The 13,560-nt window shown below is 40.5% G+C and overlaps 2 protein-coding genes across 6 annotated transcripts; both read right to left on the bottom strand.

The window, feature by feature from the left end:
* Positions 1-107: 107 nt before the first annotated feature.
* Positions 108-11,308, bottom strand: c9h1orf43 (chromosome 9 C1orf43 homolog). Of its 3 annotated transcripts, none has more exons than XM_023843226.2 (7): positions 11,020-11,299; positions 10,542-10,643; positions 9,654-9,762; positions 8,213-8,266; positions 6,655-6,821; positions 6,415-6,473; positions 108-1,494 (listed from the first exon to the last, which is right to left on the bottom strand). In XM_023843226.2, the coding sequence occupies exons 1-7, from the start codon at positions 11,080-11,082 to the stop codon at positions 1,290-1,292; spliced, it is 759 nt and encodes a 252-aa protein (XP_023698994.1). In that variant the 5' UTR covers positions 11,083-11,299; the 3' UTR covers positions 108-1,289. The 3 variants fall into 3 exon arrangements, with proteins under 3 accessions (XP_023698994.1, XP_023698993.1, XP_072572295.1); XM_023843225.2 differs by lacking the exon at positions 108-1,494 and adding an exon at positions 5,576-6,221 and having other exon boundaries at positions 11,020-11,308; XM_072716194.1 differs by lacking the exons at positions 108-1,494; positions 10,542-10,643; positions 11,020-11,299 and adding exons at positions 5,576-6,221; positions 9,885-10,522.
* Positions 1,568-5,424, bottom strand: LOC140592576 (uncharacterized). 3 transcript variants are annotated; one of them, XM_072716191.1, is made up of 5 exons: positions 4,480-5,424; positions 3,423-4,004; positions 3,072-3,215; positions 2,730-2,979; positions 1,568-2,557 (listed from the first exon to the last, which is right to left on the bottom strand). In XM_072716191.1, the coding sequence occupies exons 1-5, from the start codon at positions 5,215-5,217 to the stop codon at positions 1,899-1,901; spliced, it is 2,373 nt and encodes a 790-aa protein (XP_072572292.1). In that variant the 5' UTR covers positions 5,218-5,424; the 3' UTR covers positions 1,568-1,898. The 3 variants fall into 3 exon arrangements, 2 of the variants coding, with proteins under 2 accessions (XP_072572292.1, XP_072572293.1); XM_072716192.1 differs by having other exon boundaries at positions 1,572-2,557; positions 3,423-3,693; XR_011992905.1 differs by lacking the exon at positions 2,730-2,979 and having other exon boundaries at positions 1,576-2,557.
* Positions 11,309-13,560: the final 2,252 nt, after the last annotated feature.

The following is a 13,560-nucleotide window of genomic DNA, read 5'->3' as shown; positions in this document are numbered from 1 at the left end:
TTTAATGGTGTCATCTGCGTAGCCGTTAGAGCCTGAAATCGTGATTCTTTTTCAGTGAATGCGTTCCTTCGAGTCCATTAAAGTAAGTTTCATTCAAATGCATTAACTTCCAAAGTATTCTACTTTAATGTCTTTGCTCCAGCAGAAGGGATCCCCAATTGCAGTGAGGTTCCATTCATGTTTCATAAAACTATTTTATTGCTGGGTAAATTTATATATACACATTTCATCACATATTGTGCTTAGTTACATAAAATTACATTGGCCATTCAGGCTTGGGCAACCTCATTTGTGCAGGGCTCCTTGATTCACTGATTTGTGAATGAACAGAATGACATCATGAGACTTCAATCGCTTTTTGAAAACATTACATTTCTTTGAGTTTGTTAAATTAAGCCAGAAAGGAAACAAGTTTAAGATTTCTTACAGCACGCACATGGAAACTCTACCGGTTTATTACAGACGTTCACAAAGCCATTAACCAGCGTGACCCCAGGGTAACGGATCTGATCCAACAACTAATAGTTGTTCTTTTTTCCTCTGTAAAAAACAACTCTTCCAAAAAATCTGTACATCTTTAATCTGGCATTAATTTAAAAAAAAAGCATGGAACCTGGTGTTCTGCTGTATACGCACTTTTAATTTTGCCAAAGGAAAAAAAAAAGTACGTAGCACTTTTAACATCAAAACACCTTTTTTGCCCAGGTCTCTACCACACACACTCACTCACAAGCAGCTTCATAAAAAATTAAAAATACATTCTTGCATGTATGTACAGAGGTCCCAAGGTTTTTCAAGAAGTGCACTTATCCGAGATCATCCATATCTACTGGTGCCAATACGATGATCTACGGCTTACGGGTCAGTGCCGTGTTGTGCTACGTTAGACAGTCGATGCAGACCACAACACAGACACTGGCATTTAACCTCCGCTCTCCTCTATGTTTCCAATATCACACAGTGTTTGAAACATCCCATCTGAGTTGGGGGGGGGGGGGGGGATATCGAAAAGGCAGGTAGCGATGCTCCATAAAAGTGCTTAGACTCTTCACTGCTTGCCACTGGCTAGGCTCCGTACCACCTGGGACGTCGAATTCTATGGGACGTTCCTCGTTTAGCCCAGGAGACTCAACATCTACCCTAATTGACCTCACGCCACTGTGCCGTCTCCAAACACCCACCACGTGCTCAGTGAATTTCAGATCCATGCCTTCCGTGTCTCTGCTGGTCCCCGCAAGGCATTAGCAACTAGCGGCGTGGCATCTGTTGATCCTTGCGCCCTCGTCTTCTCACAGCGTGCTCTCCAGCGTGTTGTAGTTGTCCTTGAAGTTCTTGAGCTCCAGGAAGTGCTTGGGCCTCTTGCTGCGCTGGCCAGAAGGCAGGTAGGTCACCTGGATGGTGGAGGGGCCAGTCAGGCTGGGAGAGCTGGTCAGGTCCTTGGCTGCCGACTGATGCTGCTGATTCAGACTGGTTGAGCTGGAATGAGTTTTAACACTGGGGGGGGGGGGGTGAAAAGTAGGAGTAGGTGATATGGTCTTTATCAATTTTATCAATGGATAATGATAATTATCACAATACAATGCGTCATTATGTCTTTACAGGGTATCTGCAGGTTTCTACGAGTTATATTTAAGACTTTTTAAGACCTTTTTAATACCGTACAGAATGAAATTTAAGACCAATTTTGTAGTAACAAATTTGCAAACACCACACAACACAACCAATTACCTTAAACTCTTTATTGATTTACAGAAAGAGTGAAACAAAATTGCAAAACATAGTCTTTGCACTGACTAATCATTAGGAAGAATATTGACAGCCATGGGCTTATGAAGATTTCAAACAAACACTGCACAGCAGTAAGTACACTGCATGCCATTAACCTGAACATTTGTTTTTTACTGTATTGATCTCAGTTCTTTGCCCTTTGCCTCCAACTCGGTCTCAATTTGCTGTAATTCACTTGTTTTTTCTTTATATCTCTTCCTCAGTGTGTTTGATTTTGTAATGAGCTGTGCCATCAAGGTGCCAGCTTTTCCTTCAGCTTCTTCTGCAAGCTGATCTGCATCCCTCTGCAGGCTCATAGATACCTGGACCAGAATTTTCTTTTTCTTTTTCAGGTGCTCGATGTTTTCTTCTAAAGATTTCCGTTTCTGTGCCTGGACATCTGTAATTTTCTTAGCCTTCTGCTGATCAAGGTGCATTCTATATCTAGACCTGGCAGATGCAGCTGAGGCCAGTAACTCTTTAGAAATAGGCACATTGAGGAGCCCCCCACAGATGTTGACATAATCGCATACCAGTCGATGCGTGACCATTGTCTCCTCCTGCATATTGCAGGTCTCCACTTCTTTGTTAATGGAGAATCCCCTCTCCACTGTAGCCTGCCCATGGGACAGGAGAAGCAGTTTCTTGCAAAAGCCCCACAACTCATCATAGCGCTCGGCAAGTACACCATGCAAGAACGTATCTAGCCTGGTCTCTGTGGATCGGTATGAGACAAGGGTCTCATTTTCAGCAGATAACATGTCACTAAACTGCTGGATTATCACATCACCTACAGAAAACAACAGTAAGGAAAAAATACTATTAATTTTATTTTTTTAAAAAAGTATGCATATAAAGTATTAATACAATGTTTACACAAGCCATTTTTTACATTTAGAATAATGGCATATTTCACAACTTGATTTACTACACTTCGATAGAACTGAACTATTCTTTCCTACCAGCAGACACCCCTCCTGACAACTGTTGGGCTTGCAAAAACTTCTGCACCAGTTTTGTCATGTTGCTCTTGCACCAGTCAGGGTCAGACAACATCATGCTGGGATCCAAACAGGCCACCTGCCTCACTACAGGATACTTTAATGGGCTCTTTTCCTGTACTTTCTGGATGATGGTAGACATCATTTTAAGACAGTCTTTCCTAAACTCCAGAACTGTGAGTTCCCCTATCTTTTTCTGTTTCTGTAGTTCCTGATGGGAGGATGCAAAAACCTATTATAACCTATTATGACCTTTTATGAAATCAAGCTTTTAGCCGAATCAAAATAACTTGAAAACAATACCTTAAGAAGAGATTCTGCACCCAAGCCTATGTTTACTTCCTTTGGGTTGACCCAGCTCTGATTGTCACTGACATCCAATCTGACCAGCTGAAGTGGACTGATATCCTTGAGTACTTCTTTCTTGACAAAACGCCTCAGCATACTCTGCCAAAACACACAAAAAAGTTACATTTACTTGAGTTCAATTTTAGTATACTACTGTAACAACTATTGTTAGTGTTTGCTTCATCTCCTAGTTCCATAAACTATGTATGCCATTAAATGGAAAACTTCCAAACAAGATTTAAAATTAAATAAAATTATTAGATTAATTATTATCAATATGAGAGTGCTGTACTGGAAATACAATACCTTCAACAGCTCAGCCAAGTCTTTGGCAAAGAACGGAATCACAGGCACATCTGTTTGATAGAAGGTAAGGAAAGGACTGAAGGTCCTTGTGATAGCCATGTAGAAATGTAGCTTTGCCAGAATAAGAGGATCTTTTTCAGCAGCTTCAAGAGTGTCATAAGATGCCGTTCCTGGATTTGGTATCTTCTTTTTCCTGACTGCATCCATGTACATGGTCACTGATGGCCAAACCTCCAAAGCTCTCTCCACGACTGGTAGATTTTCGAGCCACCTGTGTCCACAGAACGGAAGTGGAAATTTTGTGCATTTGGTTAGAGCTGTGAAATCCTCTCTCCTAGCTGGCGCATTGTGGAAGAGTATGTGCAAGGCCCTTAGAACCTTCTCCATGTGCCAAATGGAGAAGCCACGTTTGCAGGCATTGTGGAGGGTGTGGAGGCCACAGCTCCCCACCACAATTAGCTGTGTGCCACCAAACTGCTCATGATGCTCCTGTTGCAGGAGATCTAAAAACCTCCAATTAACATTTGGTCCATCCATAGAAACAGATAGAAGGTTTTTCAAGTCCAACTGCAATGCACATTCCTAGGGAAAAGGTAAATAAATAAAAATATAAAAGTATATATATACACACACACACACACATATATATATATATATATATATATACATATACACATACATATACATGTGTGTATATATATATATATATATATATATAAAAAACTTATACATAAAACATGTTCTATTAAAACCATAATAGATTGATTGTTAATGAAACAAAATTAAACACACACACATATACATACATATCTATATATATATACATATCTATATATATATATATATATATATATATATATATATATATACACATATATATATATATATATATATATATATATATATATATAGAGAGAGAGAGAGAGAGAGAGAGAGAGAGAGAGAGAGAGAGAGAGAGAGAGAGAGAGAGAGAGAGAGAGAGACTCCATATCATATAAGAATAATTATTGCTTCCAATGATACATAAAAATTTGATTTGTGATGGGTTGGTACTTACTTTGAAATGGTGAAGCAAATCCTGAGCTGTTCCATGTCCCATGAATTGTGACCCTAGGTATCTTGACTGGACGCGATCCTGCCCCCAAAATCGAACATGCAAGTCCAACTGCTTACTTTTGGACGTTTCATTAAGGCTCTCATCAAACATTAAAACAAACATTTCCTTGTTAACATCCGCAACGAGGAGCTTGGTTATGTAAGGAGCCAGTCCAAATCTGGCAATGTATGCGGTTTTGTCTTTGCCACACTTAAATGTACGAGCGATTTCAGAGTCTGGAAACATAGTTCGGAAAACGTCACCGACAGCTTCGTTAGCAGTATAGGACTGATGCTTCGTTATCGTATGCAGACACCAGAGTACCTCGGCTCTGAGTGTTGTGGTAGAGGCAAACGTTGCTCTGATGTCTGCTGGAGCGGAAATCGCAGTGCTTGAAGTTGAAGCTGATGCAGTCGCCGATGTTTGGGATGCAGCAGCGCTCTGTGGTAGGCCGACTGTTGTGGGCTCGACGGAGCAGAACTGGTAAATGCCAGGTGTTTTCCGACAGGTTTCCGCAGCCACTTTGTGTTTTTTACACTGCATGTGCGTCTCCAAAGCTTTCACTCCCATTGTTCCGAGTTTTAAGTTTTTTTTGCATAGTATGCACCGGACCTCGAACACACTGCCACTAACTGGTCTTAACCACGGCGCAAAATTAGGGTTATGTAACCAATTTTCACTAAATTTACATTTCCCCATGGCTAAACAAGGCTAAAGCTCAAACTTTACCATGGTTCACGCAGCGTTACCGTAAAGCCTGTGTCACGCGAACTCCCCGCGAACGCGTATTTTAATTGGTTCCGCCCATTATGTGATACGTGACAAATAGACGAAAAGATTTCAAATTGAATAAATAAAATCTTATTTACAGGGTCGGTTAGATTTCATTTTTAAGACCTTTGAAACGCGAATTTAAGACATTTTAATGCTAATTAAGGCCTTATTTTTAAATTATCGAATTTAAGACTTTTTAAGACTTTTTAAGGATCCGCGGATACCCTGCTTTACTTCAATGCCCATAAACAGATGCCGAAAAAAGTTGACAATTTGAACAGACTGAAAACTGAAATTAATTTTAATAAAACATGAAAATAAACTTTGTCTTATGGTGTAACACTACAATGTGTGGACAGTACATTTTGTCGCTATGTACTTTCCTCTAAGTGCCGCATTGTTTATTTGTTTATTTCAGGGATCAAGTTTGACTAGGGCTGGATGATATTCCCTAAGACTGAAATCACAATATTTTTAAAGTGTTTCACAACTGTGATATAGTACTTATGGAGCATGTGACAGGTATAATGATGAATGACATCAACAGGCTCATATCTTGATGGAATTTGTGTAAAAATAGTGCATAAGTTCATTATGCAAGGAAACGTGTTTAGGGTATACCACAATATGCATGATATTCAGACTGATGATAATATGAATGTTTATAATCATAATACTATGTCAATAAAACATCACCCAGTAGTACTGCATAGAAAGAAATGCATTGGGTAATAGAATAATAGAATGTAGAATGGAATTGTGATACTTGATTCCCATTTTGCTCTGCATAAGACACACAGATACATGTACAAGACCAAGCTTGGGGGTCACAGCACAGGGTCAGGGTCTTGCTCAGGGGACTCAATGGTGGCATCAAAACTGCCAGCCCTGGGATTCGATCCTTTGGATCACAGGCATAGAGTCCTAACCTGCTGAGTTATACAACACCCTCAGTTGTTTTTGTTAAAAATAGTAATACTTTCAACACATATTTCTCAATTTTTATATGTAAAAGTTAGTAAGTTTCTAGAGGCACTGAGACTGGTTACCAAACTTTGTCGCCAGTCATGAGGGGCTGAGGATGCAACCCAGTGCATTACGGGCAGCAGCAGGAATACTTACACTTCAGACAGTTCGTTTAGAGACTCCTGGTATTTCAAAAACTCAGCCTCTCCAAACACCTGCAAAAGGCAGAGACAGGTCACAACACACCCGCACACACCCATACACATATGCACACACACCCATACACACGCACATACACATAGACCCACACACATGCACAAACACCCACACACAGACTCCAGCAATCTATGGGGGCTTGACGCAGAGCCATAGCCTCCCCCAAACTGGGAAACAGACCCCTGTCCCATGGCGCGCACTCTCATATCCCTCCAGCAGCCTGTCGATGAGAGCACTGCGGCCGTTCTTGAATGCTGAGTGGGAGCTGCGCAGCTCCAGCAGCCAGCTGCGGAAACTGCAGCCTGTGACTGCACTGTGGCTGCGACCCATCTCCTGGAATGGGATGTCTGCAAGAGGAGCAGAGAAGGATACTGCAGGTAGACTAAGAGTGCATCTGAAACTGCATACTTACACAGTACAAACTGAGTTTTGAGTTTTGTTAAAAGCTAACTACTTGAACATTAATGCAGTATGTACTGTAGGCATGCATGCCAGCAGTATACATGCACTCAGACATACAGCCCTGGGGGGAAGAAATTAGACCACTTCATACAAAAAAAAAAAATCTGCATTTTTAAATCATAATTTAATTGTGGTTCTGCTAGCAGAGGCTACATTGAGCAGCAGGCTACTTCCAGGCTCAAAATTTCTAAGACAGCAGTACAGAAGAACAAAGTGAAACAGGAGACCGTGGGAACAACCAGAAACCAGTCAGGTAGAGGGCAACTTTCTAATGGCAAAGATGACCATCCGATTATCCGACAGTTTCTCATGAACTGGAGGATGACATCAAGTGACCTTCAAAAGGAACGGGACACATTAAGTGCAGGTGTGAAGTGCACTGCTAGGACAGGATCGTATCAGGTTCCTAGAAGCAGGACTGAAGTCCCATAAAGCGAGGAAGAAGCCCTTCAGTAATGAGAAACAGAGAAGGACCAAGATACAGTTTATTGACAGATGCACACCCATAAATTGAGAAATGAGTGAAACAAAAAAAATTGTGCTGTGGTCTTAATTTTTTCCAGAGCTGTACTGCAGTCACCATTTTGCATACTGCCTGACCCAGACATGCACCAATAACATAGCTTGACCCACACGAAAGTTAAAAACATTCATTCATTCGAGTCAAAAAATGTATCTGTGTATTGCTATCTACTTAAATTTGTACAGAGATTTGCACTTCCTCCACCATATTAACACAAATTTCAGAGCAAGTGACTTTCCTTGTTGTTCCAGTGGTCTTATGGGATAGCGTAGCATTGGCCTTACACTTCATAATTTTACAGAATGTAGTATGTCACCTGGGTACTGTTCACCTATTATTTAATCCATACTGAGGATTCAGACATACTGCTCATGTCGCATACTATATATCACCTACCACCTAGCAAACAAGTATGTAATTTCAGGTGCACCCTAAGAATCTCTGATTACAAAAAAAAAAACACTGCAGTATTTTCCAATGGTTTCTTTAAACCATTAAAGTCTATAGGGCTTTGAGAGAATGTATTCATCGCGTGACTAAAATGCAGAAGTCTAATTATAGAGAAGTCCTCAAAAGCCAACCAATCTAAAACTAGCAGAACAGAAAAGTATACAAAAAAATGTGCCAGAAGGAAAATAGGTACAAAACTGGCTATTACTTCATTCTTGGGAACTTTCTGACAATGATGTGATTTGAAACACAAGCACTTATGTGATGAATAGGCAGACATTTAACAAAGGCAGTAAATCTTACCCGAGTCTCTGATAGCATCAAGGGTCATCATTCTGTACAGATAGTTATAACAACCTGCAGACACATAACACATAAGCATAACTGAGCAGGTATATAAAACACTTTAATGTGTAACATGATCAGTATAGTTACGCAACAGATCATGCATGGGCTATAAACCTTCACTAAAGTCATTACTGCAGCACAGATTTTGAAACATCCCTCTCAATAATCTTGAATAATCTTGCACTTTATTTACACACAGTGCAAACAAGTAAACATAGTGCAAACTAATTTAAAGAGTACACAGTATACAGTACAGTACACAAAACATTCCTGCACATTCCAATGAAGCATTACGATGTAATAAAGATGTCACTCGGGAAGCTGGTGTTGGTGACTTTGGCAGGAATTACAATCCATTCTCATAAAAACTCAAGCACAACATGTAATTATATCTCTGTGTATGCTATTCACCTCAGGACATTCTCCCTCAACCTAACAGATCTTTACACCAGAAAACGACTAGTTGTAAAATCCAAGCTGTCGGCTCACTGCAAGTTAGCAACAATGGTGAGCAAATATGTACAGAATGTATATTTATGTCCAGTACTATGTAAAAGCCTTAGGCAGTCAAAAAAAAAAATCATCTTCATGTTGGTTTAAAAATGTATTACAACTGCCAAGGTGTGTCAACTTAAACATATGAAAACCTCCCCTAAAGTCACCCCAGTATTTGCAGCGATCATCCAGTACACCCATGCATTATTTTTTAACCGTGTTTGGCTAATCAATACCTTATTGAGTTATTTAACTGATTAAGATCATTATGTGACGCGGCAGTGAAATTTAACTAATATATGGAATAGCTAGGGTAGCTCTGAGGTAAGGTTTGGAAACTAAAGAGGAGTTCTTCTAGACAACAGGATGTCAGTAATTGTTTTTAGAGTATATTAGAAATTCCTGTTTATTTGTTATTGCGTTACTGCTAATCTGCATATATTCAAATATTAGTATTGCGACAGCAGAGAGACAAGGAGACTTGCTTACCGGAGAAAACACGCTCTTTATTAGAAGTCCTGAAAAAGGACTACATCCGGCAACCAACGAGCACCGAACCAATTACCAATACGAAACACAAGGTTGCCAGACGCCGAACTGTAAGACGCATACACGGTGGGGGATTTACAGACGCTAATTACACATGTGGATCAGACCGGGTACACACAAGACACAAGTAAACACACGTGCAACAATAAGGAATTAACCATTAACAATAACAGCAACAACACAAGGACTATTTACAACTGCACGCGGGGCATGCTGGGACATGCGCCCCGCCGGTGCTACAGTATTTTTTCCTGAGCAAATGTACACATACTACCAAGACAAACAGCTTTAAACATTTTCTTTGCCTAAGACTTCATCCTGTAGGAATTTGTTTGCCACTAAGGTCACTCACCATTCTGAGCTCTGTTCCTCAGCCGGTCGTCCTGTTCGGAGAGCAGCCGAGGCTCGTAACGGATGGCATGCACTTTGGACAGGCGTGATTCAATCTCTTCTTTCATGTCCTGGGGGTGAGCACAGAGCAATCATCAGTCTGCATTCGCAACAGAGTACTGATGATATGCTTGCAAATGATTCAATCAGTTTCAATGGCTCTTTGGTACGAACAAAATGAACCGAGTCGTACTTCAGAGTCGTTCTTTTTTATCGTCGTACCCTAATTTCATTGCCTGCCCTAAATCCACTCCACTCCCCTTTAAGTGAACAACGAGCCAGTCAGCTGACGCGGGTGCAGCGGAGCCGTGTCTCCCGATTGCTTGGACATTGTCTCATTACATTCCTTAAGGACTGTTAATCAAGAGCCTGATTTCCCTGGCAAGCAAGTCTTCACTCTCTCTCCGCTCCCGCGATGCCTCGGTCCGCCCGTCGCCACATTATATTGTGTTTTTCTTTAAAGTTTTTACTATAAAAACCAGAAAATGAATGAACAAAAAATATTATTTGGTAGGCTTGTGAACGAATTGATCGAATTTCAATGCTTTTTTAGGGGGGAAATTGCCTTGGTTCGCGTACAAATTGGTTCATGACCACTTTCCTGGAACGGATTGTGTTCGTGAACCGCAGGCACCACTGTATATTGGATGGACGTCCAAGACTGAATCTTATCCAAATCTTACTCTATCATTATCCTAGTGATTATTTCGCAGACAAACCTAGTAACCCCCTAAGAAAAAAGTTATGTCTCGAAAAGTAACGGAGCCATAGGCTGGAGCTCCCTTCAAGGAGCCGCGATTCCCATCCCTGGAAGAGGGGCACTGAGGTGACATGGGCATATCAAACCCACCTTGGGGGCGTTATGTCCAAGCGGTACGTGGGGTCCTCGTCGAGATTTCATGGCGAACCTCACGATTTGTCTTTTCACAAAGATGAACAGTAACACAAATACCTGCATTCAGGGATAAAGAAGCTTGAGTCCGTGACATTAACCCTATGGTCCCAGCATTAGATGCACCAGCAAAGTCTGTCTTTACCACGAATCATCGCAGTACTTTGCCTTCCTGACTAAAACATTTATTATACGATTAGTGACCCGAGAAAAACCGGCTGCGAACTTAAATAAGACGTTAGGTTATGTAATAAATTACATTTATATTGGCTTTAAAAGCGCAATGCTGTATTCAATCCTAAGCTGCACCATTACGCGCAACTTTAAAATATTTTCACTGACGGCTTGCAATTAGCCAAATAATTACACAAACAAATTTCCAAACAAAATATGAATACTTGCTAAGCCTTTTAGATGAAACAATTTTAAAACATACCAGACTTCCGTAGGCCATTACCAGCACTACGTTCACTCCTGAGAGCGGCGGACCCGAAACCATGTTTGAAAACCTAAAGTAATATAAAACGTCTTTTGCATTCGTTCTCCCCCTTCGGCCTGCGCAATATTCACCCTAAATCACAAAGAAACGTTTACTTATTAAAAACAGCAACCGCTACTGTAAAGCGGTTGTTTTCTTCCGTAGCTAAGAGCTCTCACGTGACCTGGCCGGATTTCCAGTTCCTTCTTCTTCTGCGCTGTCGAAGGGCAGCTTGAATACCCGGAAGCGCGTTTCTGCCATCTACAGTACGGCGCAGTACATTACAGTAAGTGTGACTTCCTGCAAGCAGGGTCGCGTGGTTGATTGGTCTTCCTGAAAGGGCAGCAGACAATAGTTGTTATTGATTTTCTGTTCTAGTGAAGAACGGGTAATATAATTGTGAAGGGAAATTCAGATTGTGTATGTGGAACAATGGAGTGGAAAGCGTGTCTGTGGAGGTTAATGTTTGAAGCACATCTCTCCGTATTTCATTACTATATTGAACCAGTGACTGCAGCTATGTCTAGTGTACTTGTTCTTTTGCTATGTCGTAGATGCCTTGTGGTGACTGTGTTGGGAAATGCACTATATTAAGATAAAAGTAGTCGGCAGATAAAAGTAGAGGACAGCGAAACCTCTGGAGGGTTTATTCCAGGAAGTTGAATTATTAGATGCCCAGCGGTTGCTGAGTGAAGCAGTCTGGCTGCGGTTGATAATGCTTTGTAAATATTACAGCTCAGACTGACTTGCTTCTTAGTATTAAAAATCAACATCTTGAACTTGATTGATTGCTTGAGTAACAGGTCAGGAATTGGATGACAACAGCTAAATGCATGTTTAGTGTTCTTGGAATTGAATCCAAATTCCTTGTGTGTGCCACACACACACTTAACCAATAAACCTGATTCTGAATCTGATCAGTTGAAGCGCCAAACGTAACTGATAATATTGATAACCAGAAAACCTACTCAGAGGTCCATGGAAAAACATCACCAAAGTAACTCAAAGACTTGAATGACTTAATGGCAGTTCCATAAATGTGCAAGGTATATTTTTTTCTTATGTGGCCTATTTCAGCCATTTATAGTATAAAGGACTGATAAGATGCTACCAAGCTGTGATAATGATGCCAATAATATATGAGGAAGTTCTTCCAGAAAGATTACATTGCAAGCTACAGGCCACTAGTATCAATGTTTCAAATATACAATACACTGCATACAGAATTATTAGGCAAGTGTGTATTGTACTTGCATCTTTTCTTCAGATCAATATTTTCAGTCGAGATGAATCTCCAGTTAAGAACGGACTGTTTAAAAATAGACCATGCTTACTATTTGGTCTGAGTACTTTCTGTTATTCTGTTAATTAGGAGACCATGGATTCCATAATGTGCTGAAGTATTAGGCAAATGATTATCACTGCAAAAATGGGCTAAGACATGACCTCCATTCAATAAGACACACAAGCAAAAATTTCATGGGCATGAATGGGCATGGACACGTTTGAAGACTGATGTTACAAAGGTTTTGTGCACAGGTGAGATTAAAGTGACTCTTGATGGAGCAGATAGATGCCCCATGGATGGACGCCTGCTTCAAGCACCAGCAAAGCAGTAAAGGAGTGATGGTTTGGGCTGCAGTTAACAGTGATGAACTTGTAACAACAACAACAAATTTATTTTTGTATAGCGCATTAATCACAACATTACATTGTCCCAAAGCGCTTTACAGCATCCCCACCCAAAGCCCCCAGAGAGTAAGCCAGAGGCGACAGTGGCAAGGAAAATCTCCCGAGAAGGAAGAAACCTTGGGAGGGACCAGACTCAAAGGGGGAGCCCATCCTCCAGGGGCCGGCAAGACCTTTCCGTCTTGCGGATGGCGTAAAAATTAACTCCAAGATCTACGTCGAATTTCTAGAATGTACAAACACTGGTAAAAAAGAAGTCAGCAGCTTTGAAAAAGGTTATGATATTCATGCAGGACAATGCCTCTTTCCCATACATCAAAGAATTTCATAGATTGGCCAAGAAAAACTTGAAAAATTACTGAATTAAGACCTGGTTCCCTTCATCACCTGACTTAAATGCCATTGAGAAACATTGGGATTTACTAAAGCATGAGATTAACTAAAGTGGCAAGCAGAATACTTTTTACACCAACATCATCTGAGCTAATATAGGATATGACCAGACCAAAAATCTGATGGGTTCAATGGACAACAGGCTCATGACGGTCATTGACAAGAAATGTGGCTATACAGGACGTTAATTAAACTTGGTAAAGTGGACTGTATAGAATGGCCAATAGTTTGTTATTCCTTATATAGACTGAATAACTTGAAACTGTTATTATTATGTTGATGGTGAAGAGAGAAAAATCCAGTTTCTGATTGCCTGATAGTTTTGTAAACTTTTATTAAATTTTTGTTTGTGACAGGCTGTCTTCTCTCTAAATAAATTGACTTAGAGTAAAAGAAAACTACTGAATTCACTTTTAT

Source organism: Paramormyrops kingsleyae, chromosome 9, assembly GCF_048594095.1.
Source record: "Paramormyrops kingsleyae isolate MSU_618 chromosome 9, PKINGS_0.4, whole genome shotgun sequence".
Classification (NCBI taxonomy): Eukaryota; Metazoa; Chordata; class Actinopteri; order Osteoglossiformes; family Mormyridae; genus Paramormyrops; species Paramormyrops kingsleyae.
Note: the sequence above shows the minus strand (reverse complement) of the source record. Positions and strands in the feature narration are given on the sequence as shown.

Bases quoted from the DNA above. Each gene is read 5' to 3' on its own strand.
- c9h1orf43 (XM_023843225.2), bottom strand. From the start codon at position 11,082: ATGGTTTCGGGTCCGCCGCTCTCAGGAGTGAACGTAGTGCTGGTAATG. The intron at 9,763-10,541 runs GTGGGTTTGATA...GCTCACCCCCAG, and splicing joins TTGGACATAACGCCCCCAAG to GACATGAAAGAAGAGATTGA. The intron at 6,474-6,654 runs GTCTGTTTCCCA...TGCCTTTTGCAG, and splicing joins GTGCGCGCCATGGGACAGGG to GTGTTTGGAGAGGCTGAGTT.
- LOC140592576 (XM_072716191.1), bottom strand. From the start codon at position 5,217: ATGGGGAAATGTAAATTTAGTGAAAATTGGTTACATAACCCTAATTTT. The intron at 2,980-3,071 runs GTATTGTTTTCA...TCCTCCCATCAG, and splicing joins GTGCAGAATCTCTTCTTAAG to GAACTACAGAAACAGAAAAA. The intron at 2,558-2,729 runs GTAGGAAAGAAT...TGTTTTCTGTAG, and splicing joins GTCAGGAGGGGTGTCTGCTG to GTGATGTGATAATCCAGCAG.